General features: G+C 47.7%; 1 protein-coding gene across 1 annotated transcript; it reads right to left on the bottom strand.

The window, feature by feature from the left end:
- Positions 1 to 6,864: 6,864 nt before the first annotated feature.
- LOC121972982 (wiskott-Aldrich syndrome protein homolog 1-like) lies at positions 6,865 to 11,686 on the bottom strand. The gene is made up of 3 exons (XM_042524587.1): positions 11,584 to 11,686; positions 7,405 to 7,571; positions 6,865 to 7,338 (listed from the first exon to the last, which is right to left on the bottom strand). Exons 1-3 carry the CDS (start codon positions 11,684 to 11,686, stop codon positions 6,865 to 6,867), a joined length of 744 nt encoding a protein of 247 aa, XP_042380521.1.
- Between the last annotated feature and the right edge of the window lie 5,476 nt (positions 11,687 to 17,162).

Raw genomic sequence — 17,162 nt, 5'->3', positions numbered from 1 at the left:
TGCTCACTTATAACTCGCACTCGGGCGAGAGTCTGGGACAGCCAACCTGTAAAGGTCGTTGGACATGAGAGCATTGCTCACTTATAACTCGCACTGGGGCGAGAGTCTGAGACAGCCAACCTGTAAAGGTCGTTGGGCGTGAGAGCCTTGCTCACTTATAACTCGTACTGGGGCGAGAGTCTGGGGCAGCCGACCTGTAAAGGTCGTTGGGCGTGAGAGCCTTGCTCACTTATAACTCGCACTGGGGCGAGAGTCTGGGATAGCCGACCTGTAAAGGTAGTTAGGCGTGAGAGCCTTGCTCACTTATAACTCGCACTGGGGCGAGAGTCTGGGACAACCGACCTGTAAAGGTCATTGGGCGTGAGAGCCTTGCTCACTTATAACTCGTACTGGGGCGAGAGTCTGGGACAGCCAACCTGTAAAGGTCGTTGGGCGTGAGAGTCCTGCTCACTTATAACTCGCACTGGGACGAGAGTCTGGGACAGCCGACCTGTAAAGGTCGTTGGGCGCGAGACCCTTACTCACTTATAATTCGCACTGGGGCGAGAGTCTGGGACAGCCAACCTGTAAAGGTCATTGGACGTGAGAGTCTTGCTCATTTATAACTCTCACTGGGACGAGAGTCTGGGACAGCCAACCTGTAAAAGTCGTTGGGCGCGAGAGCCTTACTCACTTATAACTCGCACTGGGGTGAGAGTCTGGGACAGCCGACCTGTAAAGGTCGTTGGACGTGAGAGCCTTACTCACTTATAACTCGCACTGGGGCGAGAGTTTGGGACAGCCGACCTGTAAAGGTCGTTGGGCGTGAGAGTCTTGTTCACTTATAACTCGCACTGGGGCGAGAGTCTGACCCTTCACTCCCCGACCAGATAGGGGGGGGGGGTGTTCCTTTTAGTCAAATCCTTCACCTCGGCTCTCAGGGCGTAACTGGCCTTGGTGGGGTCATTCAGCTGAAGCTCCAATTCAGCTACTTTATCCCTCAGCATCTTATTTTGGTGATGAGTGGCGTGGAAGGATTGATTTATTATCAGAGATTCTGCATGGGCCTGAGCCAGAAAAGGAAACATTCAAGAAAGAAGGAACAGTAACAAGTAGGGGTAATTAAAGCTTACCCTGGTGTATAGTTATGAAAATCTATCCATCTGAGCTGGGGGTGACAAGTGTTCCATATGATTCATGCTTTCTGCCCATAAAGCAGCCAAACGACCCTTCATTACCAAGGTGCTGGTGGAAACATCTTGCCTTGTGCTTAACCCAGCCTCAGAGGGGCTGGTGGTCCGGTAACGATGATGAGTAGGCCCGGCAGCCGAGCTAGGGGGGGCTGGAGGAGGTGCAGTGGAAGGCCCCAGGGGCGAGGTGTCGGGTGGCAGGTGATCTGAGGGGTCAGCCTCTGTACTTCTAGACGGTCGGGATGCAACAAGCTTCCTTGGCCAGATCCCTGTGGAAGCCCCAGGATGATTAGTGGAAGTGGTCGCTGTGGTCGGATTCAGAGGGGTCGCTGCCACAGGAGGCGAAGGGCCAGGAGTAGGGACGGAAGGGTCCGAAGCTTGAGCCAGATTGCCATGCCTACGACGGAGTCTGTGGACTAGAGGCTGATCGTCAGAATCAAAATCTTCAGGGGGCGAGCGGGCCCGACGTTGGGAAGCAGAGGAGGCACCCCGACCCGAGCGGTTAGTTGCAGAGCGGGCATGGCGAGCCACCTGAGATGCTTCCCTGAAGGCAGGGCAGGCATAGGTTACATTGGCCGATCTACGAACATGACCGCGATCGGGGCCAGAAGTCTGTCGGGAAGGAATGTCCGGTCGGGCGTGAGTGGAAGAGGCAGGCCGGGAAGTAGATGATGCCCTTGGAGGAAGACCAGTTCGGGAAGTTGAGGGGGATGTCCTCCCGATCTGGGTGGAAGTTGAGTGAGGAAGTGACCTCCTCTCTGAGATGATTCGGCCTCGTCGCATTATTTCTAGATCGCTTATAGGAAGAGGTTGAACCTCTGAGGCACGTGTTAAGGTATCAACTGTGTATACAAAAGCAAGGATGGCTGTTACAGGAAGAAAAACAAAATATAGAGAGTTAAAAGGGAGTAAAACGTGTTGGTTGCTACTCGGAAAGCTTAGAGGTTCCACTGTATAAAAATTTTGTACAAAGGTCTGAACCTTTTCCTAGCTACCATGTGTTCTTTTAAATTAAATTTTGGATCGCCTGCGGAACTTAACACGTTTGATCCAAAACTTAATCTATTTGTTCTTTTAGGTTTTGACTTGGGTCTCCTGCGGAACTTAACACGTTCGACCCAAATCGCCTTAAGTTATTAATTCCATTAAATATTAATTTCCATAATTGGTTCCCAGTACTGACGTGGCGAGGCACACGGCCTTCTTGGATATGGGAGCAACCACCACCGACTAGACAAAACCTTTTATAGAAATATAATATTTAATTTCCTAAAATAACTTTAGGTTAACCGAAGAGAACAATCAAATCACAAGGAAAAGAAAACAAAACAAAAGAACACAACTTCGAAAACATATTCGAAATTCTAGAACGTAAGCCTCTTGTATTTGGTATTATTTCCATAAATAACTAGTATGATGCGGAAAGAAAAATTACTAGTTATACCTTGTAGAAAAACCTCTTGATCTTCTACCGTATTCCTCTTCTAACCTCGGACGTTGTGTGGGCAACGATCTACCGAGATGAGAAACCACCAACCACCTTCTTCTCCTCCAAGCAAGGTTCGGCCACAAAGGAAAAACTTCACCAAGGAGGAAAACCAAAATACTAACCAAGCTCCAAGAGATGCTAGCTTTCTCTCCTTCTTCTTCTTCTTCTTCTCCAAGTAGTATCCGGCCTCCACAAGAGCTCCAAGCAATAGAGAATTTCGGCCACCACAAAGAGGAAGAAAAGGAGAAGATGTTGGCCGGCCACACCAAAGAATAGGAGAGGGAGAATAATAGAGGTTGTGTCTCATGAAGGCACCCTCACCCCTTCTTTTATATTCCTTGGCCTAGACAAATTAGGAAATTTAATTACAATAAAATTTCCTCAATTTCCTTGACATGATTTAATTGAGAAAAATAAAATAAAATTTCCCCAATTACAATCTCATGGCCGGCCACATCATTGGAGAATAAATTGGACAAGTTTTAATCAACAATTAAAACTTCCTAATTTGTTTCCAGAAATTTTAAAAATTAAAATTTCTCTTCATAAATCTCTTCATGGTTAATAAAATAAATTTCTATAATTTTAATTTTATCAACATGTGAATAATTTTTAAAGAGAAAATAAAATATCTCGCCAATCTACAAATAAGGAAAGAGATCTAATCTCTTTCTTTAATCTTTTGTAGATCTTTTACAAGAGATATTTTAATTTCAATTCTCTTTAATAAATTATATCTTACACATAATAAAAATTAAAATTAAATTTCTTTTTTAAATTTATTTTTGGCCGGCCCCACTAGCTTGGGTTCAAGCTAGGGCCGGCCACCCAATCTTATACCTAGGCCGGCCCTAGCTTGTTTCCCAAGCTAGCTTGGCCGGCCCCTATTGGGTGGGTATAGAAGGTGGGTATAGGTGGGTATAGAACTCTATAAATAAGAGACTACGATAGGGACCAAGAGGAGGAATTGGTTTTTGTCTCCCGATAAAATTAAGCATCACATGTTGCCGAACACACAACTTAATTTTATCAATGATAATTCATTCCACTAGAGAATTATCATTGAACTACCGCACCAATCCCAAATTACATTTTTGGGCTCCTTATTATGAGTGTGTTAGTCTCCCTGTGTTTAAGATATCGAATGTCCACTAATTAAGTGAGTTACTGACAACTCATTTAATTAATATCTAAGTCCAAGAGTAGTACCACTCAACCTTATCGTCATGTCGGACTAAGTCCACCTGCAGGGTTTAACATGACAATCCTTATGAGCTCCTCTTGGGGACATTGTCAACCTAGTATCTCTAGGACACAGTTTCCTTCTATAATCAACAACACACACTATAAGTGATATCATTTCCCAACTTATCGAGCTTATTGATTCATTGAACTAAATCTCACCCATTGATAAATTAAAGAAATAAATATCAAATATATATGCTTGTTATTATATTAGGATTAAGAGCACACACTTCCATAATATCCGAGGTCTTTGTTCCTTTATAAAGTCAGTATAAAAGAAACGACCTCAAATTGTCCTACTCAATACACTCTGAGTGTACTAGTGTAATTATATAGTCAAGATAAACTAATATCTAATTACACTATGACCTTCTAATGGTTTGTTCCTTTCCATTTTGGTCGTGAGCTACTGTTTATAATTCATAAGGATAACATCATCTTCTGCATGTGACACCACATACTATGTTGTCTACAATATAAATTAAATGAACAACTACAAACAAATGTAGACAATTTGACCAAATGTGATTCTTTATTCATAATGAATGTTTACAAAGCTTAGACTTTCAGTATACACTCCAACAAAATGCACCTAAAGAGCGAGTCATATCAGGAGAGGGATGGCTCAGTCTGAAGTAGGATAATAGCTCCTCAGATAATAATCTTGTCAAATTTAGTTGCCAACCTGCCAGCCGGGATGAAGCTTCTATGTATGAGGTGTCCAGATGGAATTCTCCCAATGAAGGGTTAGGGGGGAGTGATGATAGCCACTGCGTGGGCCATTCCACCTCGTAGGGAAATTGAAGGAAGAAGAATTTATCCTTCCATATGGCGTCGGAAGGCGGAAGGGGAGAAAAGGAGGCAGTTCAAATGCGGGGATGGAAATAAAAGAAGCCTCCGTCTCGTTCGCGAAGGACAAAAAAATAGTGAAATAAAGGGGCAGACCAGGATAGTTCACATACATCACAAAGTATCACGAAACCGCAAAGGATCATTATAGAGTTAGACGTCAGTTGGCCCAGAGGAATTTTGAAATAACGACACACTTCAGAGAAGAAGGAATGGAGGGGGAGACGAAGTCCTGCAACGAATTGCTCTTTAAAAAAGGTACCATAGCCTGATGGCGGAGAGGAAAAAACGGTCCACGCAGGTAGGTATGATAGCATGTATAGCGGCAGGAACTCCGTAGCCATATCGCAGGTCATCCAGATCCAGTTCGCTGAAAGTGGAGGCCCCCGGGTAATGAATGGCGGCCAAGGAAGCCCAAGAAGGGGAGGCAGCCATGGTGAAGGAAGTTGAGAGGAAGAGAGTCAGGCAAGGATTTACCCGATTAAGGAGGAAGGATTCGAGCGCTGGTGGAGATAGACAGAAAACAACGGATGCGGTGAAAAGTTCTAGAGCAAGGGGAAGGGAGGATACTTATAGGAGTTAGGCAGAGGGGCATTCGGGTAATTCATCATCCAATGGTTGGCAATCCTGATGCTTTGGTGAGCCCGCACAAGAAAAGCTGTCCGATCTCCTTCGAAAATAGAGCCAGGGGTATATTAGGAAAAGTAGCAACACGGATTACAAGGCTCAGCAGGGAGCGGGAATGCCTCGGGAAAAGGTGCGGCACCTATCAGTGTCATCTGAGCTCTGAGCTAGTGCTTTCTCACTCTAGTTTTTTTCCAGGCTGGAAGAAGGACAATCGGGAGGGCAGACCCGAGCGTCTAGCCAAGCCATGACAGTAAGTGGTAATAGGACACGGTACCAGGTTGGGATAAGAAGTTGGACCCCGACATTGACCAGTTGAGTCCTGAACAAGAATGATAGGTTGGACGTTCATATAATCAAAGTGATGCCCTGAGTCTGGGAATCCGCACAGGCCTTGCTGAGAAGGCAACAAACTGAAGGAGGGTTTGGAACAGACAGTCATACCGTAAAAGTGTAAGTAATCCTAAACAACAACAAGATGGAAAGCAAGGGTAACAAAGTCTACAAGTGTTTCATAACTTAAGGTTTACATCAAGATTCAGCATTAGAGGGGGATGCTGGGAGAAGAAAAAGATCATCGTCATCCATGAAAGAAGGATAGGATCCATCAGGTAGCTCTTTCATCAGGCGAGCCGTATCCAGGAAATCTTCTGAAGGCGCGGAATGCAGAAGTCCTTGCTGAAACATTTGATGAGCTCCGCCGGCCGCTCCATAACATAGCATGAGATTCATCAAGCTTCCAATCTTCTGCAGGAAGAAGGGCGACAAGACATATGATAACCTGTACGCTCTAAGGCTCGGACCAGAGCCAAATCTTGTTGCCCCTGGGAAGCATTCTCCTAGACCTTCAGTAGATCAACCTGCAATGATTTGATGGTAGCTTGGCTGGTTTCCCATTAGTTTTGAAGAGTCTTCTCCCGGTCGACGGTGGAGGCCAGCAGAGCTTGAGCGTCCGTCAGATTTTTCTGAAGAGCCTCTTGAGCCTCCTGCAGGGTCTTCAATTTGGAAGATAGCGTGGATATTTCTACATCCTTCTCGTCCAGCTCGGCCACAATCGAATGATGATGCTCCCCCTCGGAGGTCAGCTTGGACTCGCTGGTTTTATGAACCGCCTCCAGTGTATTTATTTTATCAAAATCAGCATGGGCGATGCTTCGGGCAGACTCTATAGACTCACCAATGCACCGAAGATATCCCGCCAGGTCTCCAGGTGTCGGGTTGAGCGGATCACAGGGGGTGAGCTGTATCTCCAATTCTTGAAGGCGAGCCTTCAACACTTCCTTCTCCCGCTGAAGATTGGTGGCACGCTGCACTACGCTCAGACTGGTGGAGCAGGTCTGCGGAAGACAAAGAGGAAGCATGAATGATGGTAAAGAATGAAGGCCGAGAAAGGGAAACTCACAGAAATTATCTGGCGAGCAGCCATGTCCAGTCCTTCCATCGGCGAATGGTTCCAAAATCGCCGATTACCTGATCGCCAAGAGGAGGCTAGGTCGCCATACAGTTGAACCAGGCCCGCTGGAGGGGGGCATCTTCGGCGGCAATGGCAGCCAGCTCTGTAGAGGAAAGCAGGCGCCAGGAAGTAGTGAAGGCATACTTCTGGAGGATTCTCTCCCTGGATCGAGAAGCAGAGGCCGAAGCGGTGACTGGGAGTGAAGCCGAAGGGGAGGCCGAGCTCCCGGGATGGTCCCCAGTGGGTAGAGGGGTTTGCTCGGGAGCCAAGGTCCGAACAGGAGTAGGGGTCGGCATTCCTGATGACAGGCCGGGAACCTCAGCTTCAGGAGTGGCTTCCCGGTCAGGAATCGCAGCCTTATCCTTGGGAGGTTGGGAAGCTGCTGATAAGAGCCGGCTGACAGGAGGAGGTGGGGGAGATGCCTGGGTCGCGGGGGTAACCCTTTTCCTCTTACGTTGGAGGCGCAATCTTTTAGCTGGAGGAGGAGAAGGAGCCCGCTCCTCCTCAATCTATTTTGGTATGGGTAGGCCAGTTTCCAAAGGGGCAACCCCTAAGGCAGTTTCCAGAGGGGCAACCTCCAAGGCAAGGGAAGTGGAGGTCTCGGCCTGGGCTGGTGCAGGGGGATCTGAGACAGCCTGCGAGGAAGCTGCCAGGCCCTGCTTAATCTCCGCACTTATGGTTTGCAGAATGGCGAGAGACTGTTGCTTTTTATCTGAAGAATAAGCCCGGAGCATAGCGGCCTCTGCAAAGTGGAGAGAGAAACACCTCAGTTAGCGAAGAATAATAGAGAGGAAAGCAGGATCTTACTGAAAGGAGCTCCTATCTCAGCAGGAACTAGGCTAAGCCTAAAAAAGTGCAAGAAGCCCTCCAATAGCAGTATAGAGAAAGGAACGCTCACGCCAGTTAGCTTTTCTGAAGCGGCGTGGCAGGTGGACTGATATTTGTGTATAGGAATATTAGAGGGAAGATCAGAGCACCATTGGGTTGGCCCGACCAGGGGTGTATGTAGCCTAATAAAGAAAAAATGGGATTTCCAACCCAGGGGAGGTTCTCTGCTATTATCACCGTCCCGGAGGATCTCGACGAACATATTATCTTCTACCCTCACTCCACAGGTATTCGGGAGTTGAGTGGAGCTTCAGCTGGCTGACAGGTTAGTTTTTCCATTATATTTTTTCCCTGACTCCACGGGTATTCGGGAGTTAAGGGACCGAGACAGGTCCTTAGCCGGTTGGCACGGCTCCCCGATCAGGTACGCTACAAGCTCTGCTCACTTTTTACAATTATAGGAACTGATATAGCTCCCTGATAAGAGAGTAAGATCCTAGTTCCTTGATCAAAGACTAGGGCCTTCAATTTTTGATCAGACACTAGGGGCCCAGCTCCCTGCTCATACACTTGGGACACAACTCCCCGCTCATACACTAGGGACACAGCTCCTTGATCATTGACTCGCAATACCACTTCCCGATCAGGATCTAGGGGCCTCGCTCTTTGATTATAGGTTAGGGGCCTTACTCTCCGATCAGGGACCAGGGTTCCAACTCCCCGATCAGGTGTGTTGTAGGCTCTGCACCCTTCACAATGGGGCTCTGCATTCTCTTACTGCTATAGACACTTTACTCTATTGCTACTATATGTTCTATATCCTCCACTTGTTTTGCGTCCTCTTACATCTACAGGTGCTACTCCCTTCACATGCGGTGCTCTGTTTCTTTCTATTGCTGCGGACTTTGCTCCCTCATATTGCTACAGGCTTTACTTCTACGGGCTTTAGGGCTTATTTCCCCGGTTCGGGGTCGAGCGGTCTTCACTGGTCTTGGGCCAGCTTATCAGATTTCTTATCTTCCCTGTTCGGGGTCAAGCTATCGCCACCGGTCTAGGACCGGAGTATATCATCTCTTACCTCCCCCGTTCGGGGTTGAGATAGTTGCCACCGGTCTAGGACCGGAGTATATTATCTCTTACCTCCCCCGTTCGGGGTCGAGATAATCGCCACTGGTCTCGGACCAGAGTATCGCCACCGGTCTTGGACCGGAGTATCGCCACCAGTCTCGGACTGGAGTATCGCCACTGGTCTCGAACCAGAATATCGCCACTGGTCTCGGACCAGAGTATCGCCACCGGTCTCGGACCGGAGTATCGCCACCAGTTTCGGACTGGAGTATCGCCACTGGTCTCGGACCAGAGTATCGCCACCAATCTCAGACCGGAGTATCGCCACTAGTCTCGGACTAGAGTATCGCCACTGGTCTCGGACCAGAGTATCGCCACCGGTCTCGAAACGGAGTATCGCCACCAGTCTCGGACTGGAGTATCGCCACCAGTCTCGGACCAGAGTATCGCCACCGGTCTCGGATCGGAGTATCGCCACTGGTCTCGGACCAGAGTATCGCCACTGGTCTCGGACCAAAGTATCGCCACCGGTCTTGGACCGGAGTATCGCCACCAGTCTCGGACTGGAGTATCGCCACTGGTCTCGGACCAGAGTATCGCCACTGGTCTCGGACCAGAGTATCGCCAACGACCTCTCGGTCGGGTTCTAGACTCTCGCCTCAGTGAGAGTTATAAGTGAGCATGCTCTCACGCCCAACGACCTTCCCGGCCGGGTCCCTGACTCTCGCTCCAGTGCGAGTTATAAGTGAGCACTGCTCTCACGCCCAACGACCTTCCCGGCCGGTGTCCCAGACTCTCGCCCGAGTGCGAGCTATAAGTGAGCATGCTCTCACGCCCAACGACCTCTCGGAAGCGCCTCGCAGCTCTGCCTGGCACCCGTCATACTCAGTTTACTCGTCGCTCTGCCCGACACTCATCCTTAGCAGGTCGCTCACCACTGTGGCTCGGTTGGCACTCACCGCTCACTTACCGCTCTGCCCTGCAGTCATCATATTCGCTTCACTCGCCGCTCTGCCTGGCACTTAGCATCTGCGTTTCGCTCACCGCTGTGGCTCGGTCGGCACTCACCGCTCCACTCGCTGCTCTACCGGCACCCATCATACTTTCGCTCCACTCGTCGCTCTGCCCGATACTCGCCCTTCATGTTTTGCTCATCGCTGTTGCTTGGCCATTGGCTCGACCACTCACTGGTACCACACGACTACTCGCTTTACGCTGATCGGCCTATCGCTTAAAGGCTTTCTCGATTGTGCACTAGACATCGTGCACCCGTTCTTATTCTGCTCGGTAGGCATTCTCTATTTCTTGAGCGACATTTTTCGATTGCCAGGTCGCGACTTACTGTTGCTTGGTAGGAATTCGCTCGGTCGCGCTCATAACTTTACGCGTCCATCATTTTCTTTATTGCCCGGTCGCGCTTTATGGTCGCTTGGTCAGCAGGTTCTCGGTCGCGCACACGGTTTTGCTAGTTCATCTTTCTCTCTATTTGTCCAGTCGTGATTTATCATCGCTCGGTTGGTATTTTTTCGGGCACGCTCATGGCTTGGCTCATCCATCACTCTCTTTATTGTCTGGTCGTGATTTACTGTCACTCGGATGACATTTTTTCGGTCGCGCGCTTGACACCGCTCGCCCATCGTCTTCCGACTCGCTCAACATTTTTTGATGACCAGGTCAGCATTATTTGATAGCCCGGTCGGGATTACTATCGCTCGATTGACATTTTTTCTCTATCGCACGCTTGTCACGGCTCGCCCATCATTGTTCCACCAGCTTAGATTTCTCCTTATTACCCAGGCGTCATTGTTCAGTTGCCTGGTCACAATTTATCGTCGCTCGGTCGGTATTGTTTCGGTCGTGCTTACGGTTTTTCTCATCGATCCGTCTCTCTATTGCTCGGTCGCGATTTATCGTCGCTCGGTCGGCATCTTCCCGGTGACGCTTACGGTTTTGCTCATCGATCCGTGTCTCTGTTGCTCGGTCGCGATTTCTCGTCGCTCGCTCGATTCTATTTGAGTCCTTTGCGCGACATCACCACAGTTACTCGCTCGATGTAATAAGACGAGTCCAACGATCTGATTCCGCGTTCCGCAGCGATTTTATTTTAGACTTCGTCTAGCTAGTCGAACTTGCGCCTCCTTCGACTAGATTTGAAGGGGAGGCTTGTGATACGGAGAGGATTGAGGGGTAGGGAAGAGAATAGGAGGGGGGAGAGGGGCAAAGTGGGAAAACCACTGCTTAGGGCTTAGGGGAAAAGGGGAGGCACTGTAGCGAAAAAAAGGGGGGCTGCTGGTTCGTGGAGGGAGGGCGCCGCCACTACAGGACCATCTTCTTCCTCTCACGCCCCTTGTCAGCGCCGACGCCGACGCCCGCCGCCTGTCGTTCCCCTCCTTTTCCTCCTCAGGCCACCATCTCCTCTCCTCTCTCTCTCTTTCTCCTTCCGTGATCAGATTGCGTCTCAAGCTCAAAGGGATTCCAGGCTTCGTGCTTTAGCCGCCGCCAACTCCCCTCCTCCTCTCTCGTCACCGGCGCTCCTCTCCTCTTCTCCTCCTCGCGACGCTAGCCACAGCTTTCTTCCTCTTCTCTTCTCCCGCTGGACGCGCCGCCGTCGCCACGAACGGAATGCTTCCTTCACGACAGCCAATCGCCGCGCCTCCTCTTCCTCGTCTCCCTCTCCTCCTCGCGACACCATCACTGGACAGATCCGGACCCACTGCTCCTCTTCTTCCTCTCCTACAACCGACAATCGCTTCCGATCGTCACTTCCTCTCTTCTCTGCGCTGCCGCGACCAAGAGGACGACCGTCTAGGAACTCTAACCGTCCGAGTCGCCATAAGCGTTGTAGCTTGACGTTGTACCTTTTTCTCCCTCGTCGTACAGCCACCGGATTAGCTGCCGGCATTCACAGCCGCTTCCAGTGGCTGCCGGCAGCCCAGCTTCGCCTCCCTCTCCCTCGGTCATCGGTAGTCAAGCGCAGCCTCCTCAACATTGACTCGGCGGGTTCCTTAGCACCGAGATGGCCACTATTACTGTTGTCACTGACTTGAGCGTCTTCCGGTCCTGTTGTGTGCCAGCCTTCGTGTCGTTATCTCGTTCCAGCTTCGTATGTTGTGGTGCTTTGGCCTTCGTGCCTTGGTTGTTGTTTGGCGTCACTGATTTAGATGTATTTCGTTCTTGTTGTTTTCCCGGTCTGTGTGTCGGTGTTTCATCTCGACCTACGTGCTGAAGTCATGTCCCGGCCTACGTGTCGATTGCGTATCCCGGCTTGCGTGCCAATCTCATTTCCCGATCTATGTGTTGATTTCGTGTCCCGGCCTGCGTGCCGATCTCGTTTCCCGGTATGTGTGCTGATTTCGTATCCCGGCCGGTGTGCCGATCTCGTTTCCTGATCTGTGTGCTGATTTCGTGTCCCGACCAACGTGCCGATCTCGTTTCCCAATCTGTGTGCTGATTTCGTGTCCCGACTGTTATTTAGAGCCCTAGAGCCAATCATTTGATGATTGTTGTATGGACTCGATGTATCATATTCCTATATATATTAATAAAGATATTTTCTTTATGGTTATTATACTTACTTGTATTGGTGCTAAATAACTAAGTATAATAACGTTCTTGAGTAAAAGGTTCTTATCTATATCAATCGATTGGTTGAATCGATAGTGAGATGATATAGAGAACACTACTCTTAATCATTCCTAGTCAAGTATTAACATTCAGGGACAATGTTAATGCGATGAGACTAGCATGTAGGTCAACTCGATGACTTGATCTCACAAGTCATGGATATAGAGATATCAAGTTGACACATGGGTATGTATTGGAGAATGTATACTGAATGACTCGCCATGAGAAAGTATCATGGATCGTTATATGAGTGTCATATACTTTCTCATGTGACTATTAGTATGACTATCAGTCCTTGGACCTGAAGTCACCATGGTTCCCTACATAAGGAGTTGCATACTTTAGCTTCGTCAAATGTCACCCGTAACTGGGTGGACTATAAAGGCGATTACTGGGTATGTAACAAATTATGCGGAGGGATGTGAGTGATGTAGATGATATCTATCCCTCCTATATGACGGGAGTGACATTATGATTCTTGATAGAGTGAGACCACTAAGTGCATGGTCATGCCCAAATGAGTCAATATGAGATGTTGAGCTCATTTGATTAGAGTGAGTCTACTTGGAGTTCAAGACATAGATTGATTAGAGGATGACACGGTCTATGCCTCAATTGATCAATCTAGATGTCAAGGATAGAAGAACATTGTCATATATTGTGAGGGTCACAATTAGTAGTCACAAATGTGATGTTGGATCTCAATATTCTTGTAACTTGGGTAGTAATGATGTGTTGCTAGATACCGCTCATTACTTATGTTTCTAAATGGGTTTGGAGCATTGCCAACGTTACAAGAACCTATAGGGTCACACACAAAGAGCAATTAGATGGAGATTAGGTTCATATGATGGACCAAGAGGATTAGGTTCATATGATGAACCAAATTGGATTAAGAGTAATCCAAATTAGACTAATTGAGTTGAACTCAATTTGGTTCATGTGCCCAATGAGTCTAATTAGATTATGATTCATTGAGTCAATTTAATTCAATGAATATAGATTCATTAAATTAAATTAGGTTGAATCAAATGGTTAGATTTGATCAACCATGGGAGATAAGAGGTCAAGTTTAACTTGACTTGAGAAGGAAGATGAAGGGTCAAGTTTGACTTGACCAAATTCCACTTCATTAGTCAAGTTTGACTTGACCAAATTCCACTTCATTGGTCAAGTTTGACTTGACCAAAGCCACTTGGCATGGGCCGACCAATGATGGTGTTCCACATCATCAAGGTGTGCCACCTCATGAGGGAGACCAAAAGCCATGACTCTTGGTATTCCATGGAGGTTTAAAACCTCTCATGAGGTGGTCGGCCACATTAAGTGGTGAATGAATTTTTCATTCAAGTCTTCTCCTTCCTCCTCTCATCTTCTTGCTCTCCCTCTCCTCCATTGCTGAGCCTCTTAAGGTTGCTAGCACATCCTAAGAGGTTCTCTCCACCTATTGTCCGTGTGGATACGTATAGAGGTGTGTACGCTCGAACACACTTAAGATCCGAAGGACCTTGGACGAGCGAGATTTGCGAAGGGCTTCGTTTCAAAGGTATACTCCTTATCATGTAGATCTAAAGTAGATCCAAAGTAGAAAAACTATGTACATGAAATTTTATCTTCGCACGGATCCAGTGGCTAAGAACTTCGGGGTTTTCGCAATGCAAAAAAATGATTTTTACGGCTCGAAAGTCTAACACCGGCCTGTGTGCCGGTGTCTTATCCCGGTCTGCATGTCGTCTTCCAATGTCGTGCTGCGTTCGGCTCCGCGTCGCCAGATCCAGCTCTTTATCCGGGGCAAAGTTACCTAATCTTCCGGATCGCAACAACTCGAGCAGCGTCCCATCCGAGGGCGCCCCCTGGACCAGGGTACGTTTTCTGTACTCGCTCCTCATTTATTTCATTATTATATTATTAGCCTATTACTCATACATGCGTTGGATCTGCCTTGAGCCTCGGGGTACCAGGGACCAGGGGGACCCGGTCGCTGGCTGCAGGTAGCGTTGACCAGACGACTTCTGGAGACTTGGTCAACATAGAAGACATCTCAGCATACCCCCCTCCGGGACGTCGCGATTCGGTCAACATTCCATCCACCTCGCTCGACGGTCCGTCTGACTCAACTTCTGGATGGGATTAATTTGGCGCCGTCTGTGGGAACATCCTTCACCTGTTCTGGAACGTGAAGATGGACGACGTCGGGAAGTTCTCTGTTATTATCACAATCCCGGAGGATCTCGACAAACATATTATATTATATCCTCACTCCACCGGTATTCGGGAGTCGAGGGATCGAGTGGAGCTTCAGCTGGCTGACAGGTTAGTTTTTCCATTATGTTTTTTCCTTGACTCCACGGGTATTCGGGAGTTAAGGGACCGAGACAAATGTAGGACCGTTGGACTAGCTAGAAGGGGGGGTTGAATAGCCCTGAAAAAATAAACACAAAAGACATTCTCGAACTCTTAAGCTAACACTTGTAAAATAATCAAAGCAACAGTTAAAATCAAAAAGTAAACGAGGCACCAGATTTTTGACTTGGTTACAACCGGGGAGGTTGTTAATCCAAGGAAGATGTTCGCACTAGAATTTCTCCTTCAGGCGGATAAGTCTCTTTTACAACAGTGTAGGCACAAAAAGAAAGAAGCTAATCTAAACAGTGGAAGCGCACAAGTGTTGGAAATGGAATGCACTGAGTTGTTGAAAAGCTTCTGGACCAAGGCTATATGTATAGCCTTGGTCGGGGCGTCTGGAAGGGTTTCGGGCGCCCTGGGGGGGATAAATTTTAACCCCCAACAGTCGGATCAAGTCAAACCTTGATCCTGGTCAAAAGCCAATTCCGGGCGCCCGGAATGGTTTCGGGCACACGGATGGTCCGAGCGCCCGGAATGGATCCGGGTGCCCGGACCATTAAAGTCAACCCAGTTGACTTTTGGTCCGGGCTCTCTGCTCCGGTTCAGCTCGCCTTCTGGTCCGGGTCTTCCGCTCCGGCTCCGCATGCTTGGGTGATTTCTGGTATCCGGAATAGGGCTCACCCGAACCCAACTTCCGGTCTTCTCGAGCGTGCTTCCCTCCGGCTTCTTGTCCCTCGGAATCGCCGCGTGTTTCCTTCTCGTCTGCCAACGTACTCATCCGCAGTCTTCGTCCCTTGGTCGCCGACCTTCTCGCTAGCTGCGTCTCTTGCTCCCCGAGCAATCTTCCGCTCCGGCTTTCGTCCCTTGGAACCACCACGCGCTTCCTTCTCGTCCGCCGGTGTACTCTTCCGCAGCGCCTCGTCCCTCGGACGCACCACGTGCCGTCCTTCTTGCTAGCTACGTCTTCTGCTCGAGTACCTGTGCTCCTAAGCTCCTGCATACTTAGACACAAGGTTAGAAAATAACAGGACCTAACTTAACTTGTTGATTACACCAAAACAACCTTTGGGGTTCCAACAATCTCCCCTTTTTTGGTGTGATCAACCCAAGTTAAGTTAGGGTTAAAATAGACATAAAATTAAGTGAATTTGCAATGTAAATGCAAAAAGATAGAAAAATTATTTTAGGTCTACCTCCCCCTAGACTTATACTTTTCCTTCTCCCCCTTTGATTACACAAAAAATGGGGTTCCAAAAAAAAAATCTAAGGGTCTAAAAGACTTAGAAAATTTTGAAAACTTATTTAGAAAATATTTCTAAGTTAAAAAGTTCTAAGTTAAAAAAAAATATTTGAAAATTTATTTTTTATATATTTTTTTTCATTTTTAAAATATTCTTAACTTAAACCTTTGAGAATTTTTAAGAAAATTTTTCTAAAAAAAATTTGACTTAGCCAATTTTAAAAAAAAATAAAATAATTTTCTAAGTAAGTAAATTTCTAAATTGAAAAAAAATGTTTAAATAACCTTTTTAAAGCATCAATTAATTCTAATATTAATGCTTTATTAGTAAGTTAATTAAACATTTATTTTAATATTTTGGCTTCCAGGTTGTGACGAGGCACTAGGCCTTCTTGGTTATTGGAGCAACAACCACTTCCTTGACAAAGCCTCATAAGGAAATTGTTGGTGCAGCGGAGGCCGGCAAGAGGGGGGTGAATTGCTGAAAACACAAAATAAAAATACCCTCCTCGGATTTCAACTCAATTAATGCAATAGTAAATAAAGTAAAGGCAGAAATAAAATTAAACCAAGCAAGGAAATAGAAATTAAGTATAAAACAGGATTTAACCTAGTTACAACCAAGGAGGTTGTTAATCCAGGGCAGTAAGAAAAAGATCAGTAGAAAAATCTCCTTTGCTGAAGGCGGAGAAGCCTTTTACACTTTGGAAGCTTAGAACTATTGCTAGGAATGGCTACACAATGATTGCTTGAGTTGTTGTTGAATTCATAGCTCCAGGGGCCTTTATATAGGCCCTGGAAATCTTATCCTGAGAGTCCAAGCCTCCTCCAACAGGGTTCAAGGCGCCTCCAACTCGATCTGTGGATAAAACTTTATCCGCAGCGCAAACGGTCAAACTGGACTGATCAAGGCGCCTTGAACAGGCTTCAAGGCGCCTTCAAAGGCGCCTTCAAGCTACAGTAACTTCTGCTACAGTAACTTTCTGCTACAGTAATTTCCAGCTTCTTTTGACTCTTTTTCTTCTTCGCTTTGGCTTCCGAAGCTCCGTTCTTTTGGGTGATTGCGGCCAACCGGAATAGGGCTCACCCGAACCTAATTCCCGGCCTTCTCCTCAAGCAGCCTTCCGTCCCGACTTAACGTCCCTCGAACGCCGCGCACGCTCTTCACACCCACCGGAGTACTCTTCCGCAGCTCTCTTGTCCTTCGGACGCACCGAGCCCGTCGGC

The sequence above is a fragment of the Zingiber officinale genome, chromosome 4A, assembly GCF_018446385.1.
Source record: "Zingiber officinale cultivar Zhangliang chromosome 4A, Zo_v1.1, whole genome shotgun sequence".
Lineage (NCBI taxonomy): Eukaryota > Viridiplantae > Streptophyta > Magnoliopsida > Zingiberales > Zingiberaceae > Zingiber > Zingiber officinale.
Note: the sequence above shows the minus strand (reverse complement) of the source record. Positions and strands in the feature narration are given on the sequence as shown.

Bases quoted from the DNA above. Each gene is read 5' to 3' on its own strand.
- LOC121972982 (XM_042524587.1), bottom strand. From the start codon at position 11,686: ATGACCGAGGGAGAGGGAGGCGAAGCTGGGCTGCCGGCAGCCACTGGA. The intron at 7,572-11,583 runs GTACAACGTCAA...TCCACTTTGCAG, and splicing joins GTACGACGAGGGAGAAAAAG to AGGCCGCTATGCTCCGGGCT. The intron at 7,339-7,404 runs GTTGCCCCTCTG...ATACCAAAATAG, and splicing joins CCACTTCCCTTGCCTTGGAG to ATTGAGGAGGAGCGGGCTCC.